At 39.5% G+C, this 5,016-nt stretch overlaps 1 protein-coding gene across 1 annotated transcript; it reads left to right on the top strand.

Moving 5' to 3' along the window:
- Nucleotides 1-3,011: 3,011 nt before the first annotated feature.
- Nucleotides 3,012-4,478, top strand: LOC307122907 (uncharacterized protein; the record flags this gene model as incomplete). Its single annotated transcript, XM_079811234.1, has 3 exons — nt 3,012-3,069; nt 3,897-4,080; nt 4,218-4,478. The coding sequence occupies exons 1-3, from the start codon at nt 3,047-3,049 to the stop codon at nt 4,476-4,478; spliced, it is 468 nt and encodes a 155-aa protein (XP_079667360.1). The 5' UTR covers nt 3,012-3,046.
- Between the last annotated feature and the right edge of the window lie 538 nt (nt 4,479-5,016).

The raw sequence follows: 5,016 nt of genomic DNA, 5'->3' as shown, positions 1-5,016 counted from the left end.
ACTAAAAAAAGTTTTGAGAGAAAGTATTTTCTCATAGAACATAAAAAATATACATTTGAAATTTTTTAAATTATTTCTGAGAAAAAAAATCTCTCTCAAAATACTTTGAAAAAAACTCTCAAATATATATTTTTTTGCTATCAGTGTGAAAACATTTTCTCAACAAAAAAAAATGAAACGCGTTTCTTTGCTCTCGATGCAATTTCTTGCTCTCGTGTCAGATTGTGCTTTCACTGTGAGAATTGTGTCATGGGCGGGGCCACGTTCCTATTGGCCAGTCGGGTGAGCATCGTCTTGTCTTGGGAGTCGAACTGAATCATTACACCATTGTTCGGTTCACCTGCATGATACCGCCTCTGCCTTATGGCTAGTTTAGTTGAGCACGGACACTCCAATGTTTGGGTAAGATGATGACACACAGCTGGCTTAGCATGTTCAGCATCACTGAAGATTAAACGTTAAAAAATAGCACTCATATTCAGGAATGAGTGTGTATTTTATTATTTGCTTGCTAATCGCTAGTAAAGCTAACCAGCCATGCTAGGTAAACTTCCAAACTCACCTGGTTTATATACCATTTTTAAATCAAATGCCAAATTAATGTTTTGATTTAGATAGTTTCACGCCTTATTTAGTGAGAAGTGAGCTAGTTTCTACCTTTGCACTTGCTAGCCTCAAAGCACCTGAAGAGTAACGTTAACGGTTTGTTCATCATATACAACCTCCTGTACAACTATCAACTAACGTTAGTATGCATGGAAGGTGGCAACCCTATAGCTATCTAACTTTAGACAGTTATTGATATACCGTTTGAAAGTATCCCACCTAGTTTTGTTTAAAATAAGTTAGTCTTTGTATGGTTATATTCCCAATAAACACAGAACGTTCCCCTAACGTTCCCATATGGTTCCCGTTTGGTTATTTTTGTAGGGAACCAAATAAGAACGTTCTGGGAACGTTCTCTATTGGTTGTGTTTTTGTAACCAAAAGAGAACGTTCCCAGAACGTTCCCTGCAGGTTATTTTTGAGGTGTTATTTTATAACCTAAAGAGAACCTTCCCAGAACGTTCCCTGCAGGTTATTTTTGTGATTTATTTTATAACCTAAAGAGAACCTTCCCAGAACGTTCCCTGCAGGTTATTTTTGTGATTTATTTTATAACCTAAAGAGAACCTTCCCAGAACGTTCCCTGCAGGTTATTTTTGGGGTTTATTTTATAACCTAAAGATAACCTTCCCAGAACGTTCCCTGCAGGTTATTTTTGGGGTTTATTTTATAACCTAAAGAGAACCTTCCCAGAACGCTCCCTGCAGGTTATTTTTAGATTAAATTTTTTTATAATATATACGCAGGTTTATTTGTATATTTCGTTACTGCGCGCCTCTGATCTGTGCGCGCTTCTCCAGCACGCGCTTTCTTTCGTCATCCACAGAAAGACGCGCACTCGCGTAATTTAAAAATTAACGGTCATTTCGTTTTTACCGACTAACTAACATTAGTTTATCGATCTTTATTTAATAATGGGTTATAATTAATAAATATACCAGTGTAAATAGTGTGATTTCACCGAGATTTGACAAGTAATTGAAGACAACATGATGTTAACCGAGGACATTTGGTTTACTGACCAAAAGAGAGAAGGCTACGTTCCGTTAATAGCTGGTTTTCAGTCACGTGATTATGATGACGCGCGAAGGCGGGGCGATTTCAGATGGAGGGCAGGAAGTAAATATGGCGAATACGTCTATGGAGGAAACCGTTGCGGAGAGTCCGTATTGTACGAATTTAGAACCAGTTTCAAGAAATAGATACAAAGAATTAGTGAACAGATATGTTGGACGTGACCCGTTCCTCATGAAGATGAGTGAGTTTTCGGTCGAACTTAAAGATTTGCCGACAGTGGAGGCTGTTGACATCACCAACTATCTCGTCCTTCAGACTTCATACTACACCAGACAGCAAATGAAGGCATATAAAAGTCTGGAGGCGTACAACTTTTTTGTTAGCGGGTGGGTCCACAACCTCGGTAGCAAACGGCTCCACGATGATCATCGTTTGGTCTTCGCCAGGGTGAGTGTTTGTTCTTATATTGTTGTATGTGTTAAGATGCTAGCAGTAACGGCTATAATGTCAACAAACATGCAACACATCTTTACGACGACGTTAGACTGACAATCGTTTATGTTTCAAGGTAAACCACTCTCAGAGATCAGGTGAAACACCTCTGAAGACCTGGATTATTGCGAAGGAGGATGGAGAAGTCATTGCAGCTCATTGCAATTGCATGGCAGGGTAAGTAATTATGAAATTATTAATTATTCTCTCTCACACACACTGCTAGCATACTGGAGAGAGCGTTAAAGGGGTCATGAACTGGATTTTTATTTTTTTTATAATGTGGCCTGGGGTGCCCTTATAATGTTAGTATGTTATAATGTATATATATAATGTTAGTATGGTTTTTACATCAAATTTTGTCATAATTTGGAAATAACATGCATTTTTTCTAGCCTGATTTTAGCCTCTGATTTGAACACTCTAGGCTATATTGCACATCATCAAAAAATAATAATAATATTGTATTCTATTCACAGACTATCAGAATCATGTTCTCATGTAGGAGCAGTTCTTTTTTCTATTGAAGTTGGGGTAAAGATGAGAGATTCAGCATCCTGCACAACAGAGCAGTGCAAGTGGCTGATGCCATCACATGTAAAAAAGGTAAGGGGACACGTTCACTGCAAACCAAATGTGGGACAGAGAATGTTTTTTTGTCCCTGTTGGACAAAGAGAAGCTAAGACAGCAAAGACCCACATTAGCTGCACAGTTTGGCATCTCAATCCTGGGATGATAGCCTTACCTGTTTTGCTCACAGCCATAGGATAAATTACAGATTTATACTGCATATAGAAATGTTATACCACAGAAATATGGACTTTATGAACTTCTTTGTGTTAACTTATTTTCAGATTCCTGCTGCTCCAGTAGCTCTGATCGACTTCTCCTCAGCTAAAGCCAAAAAAAAAAAGCTTGACCGTTCCATTGATGGCAGGACAACTGAAAACCAGGTTGGGAAATCACTTTCATGCCCAAGAGTGAAGAGAGGGTCAGAAACATATGCTAGTTTTTTTGAGACTTTAAGCAAAAACTGTCCAAGGAGTGCAGCACTGATGGCTAGGGAGCCGTACTACAAAGAATTCATCCCCAAATCTAGTATGCTTCCTAAAACTGTTCTTGAATACAGAACACCAGGGACTCTGCAGCTACCCCCCATTGAGCTTGGAGAGCTATGCCAGGTATTCCAGCTAGAAGAGCTCATCATGTCCCAGGTCCAGGCTGTAGAGAGGGCAACTCGAAGTCAGAGTGCAAGCAGGATTTGGTTTAGGCAAAGAGCTGGACGCATAACTGCTTCCAAGTTGAAACAAGCTATTAAGACCAACCCCCAGCAACCATCCAAGAGCTTGATCAAGGCCATATGCTACCCAGAAGCATATAGGTTCACCACAGCCGCTACAAGGTATTTAGGGTTTGAATTAGGGTAAGGCAGAGGTAAGGCTGCGTGTAAACAGTGTTTATGTCCAGAAAAAGAAACACTGACAACAGAGGGTATCATTTGGATAAAAAAGAAGGCTGTCTATTAAGTAAATGTATCTTACTGTATCTAACACATTGCTTTGGTGCGCAACTGATAAGAGAAAATCGCGCAGTGGATTGAGTATGGTAGGGACAGCCCTGAAGGGTCAACATTAGTTATAGGGTTATAAGACTAGGGTTACGCAGGAGTAGAACTAAGTATAGGGGTTAGGGTAATGGCATTTAAATCACTGAACTGGCTCTACATATCCAATACTAAGTAATAATTTCCTTTCATGTTTTGCATGTGTACTTTGTACAGTTATGGATGCAAACATGAAGCACAAGCCAGAGGAGTGTATGAGAAGCTGATGGGTCGGGAGCATGCAGGCTTCTCCTGTATGGACAGTGGTCTCTGGCTGAACCCCAAGTGGCCATACATGGGGTCCTCCCCTGATGGGATTGTCACTTGTGACTGTCACGGAACTGGCATCTGCGAGATTAAGGTAATATTACAGTCTCTGTTGTAGTAAAGTCCCTAAATCTCAAGTCTGAGTCGTGTCTCAAGTCCTAAACTGAGCAAAAAGGCAGAAAATATATTTGTTAATCTATTGTTCACGTGTCCTTCTCTCTGTGATTTTAGTGTCCACACTCTCACCAAGATGAAGCCAATCTGCGCTTGTGTGCTGGGCAAAAGGGCTTCTGCCTCATCAATGATGGGGATAATGTCATGCTGGACCGGACTCATGACTACTACTACCAAGTTCAGGGACAGCTTCACATTGTAGACGCTGAGTACTGTGATTTTGTTGTGTGGAACCACAATGACATTTTTGTTGAAAGGATTTTGCCCGATCTAGAACTTTGGGATGATGTTATCCCTAAAATTGAGTGTTTTTTTTAGAAATGGCATACTTCCAGAAATACTGGGGCAGCAAGTTACAAACTCGCATGTGTAATGTAATGAAAGGATCCAGGTACTCTTGAAAGTGGTCTGTGTTATTGCTGTTATATCAATACTGTTGTATGAGACAATATTACATTTTGATTAAAATATTCGTTATGAGTATACGAATATTTGTTATTATGAGTGTGGTATTTGTGAGTTCTGGCTGTTGTATAATTTAAATGAAAAGATTAAATGCCACTGAGAAGACAGAATTATACATGGTGGTTTATTTACAAGATTAGATTTTTCAACAATTGTTATAACGAAACATGGTGTGCAATAACAGATTAGAATCCATTTCATTACATATAATACATATAGCCAGTACAATTGGGACAAGTGGATAAAAATATTACACTTTTTGAAAACAAATTAACAGACTGATACGTGTCGGGGCTCAGGTACTACTACTCCCTGTCCTCTTACTTATCATCAGAGCCAAGAAGCAGGGCTCAGGTACTGGACTGACTATTATCCCTATCCCTCCCTCCTC

Source organism: Gobio gobio, assembly GCF_949357685.1.
Source record: "Gobio gobio genome assembly, chromosome: 1".
NCBI lineage: Eukaryota > Metazoa > Chordata > Actinopteri > Cypriniformes > Gobionidae > Gobio > Gobio gobio.
This window is presented reverse-complemented; position numbering and strand designations above follow the sequence as displayed.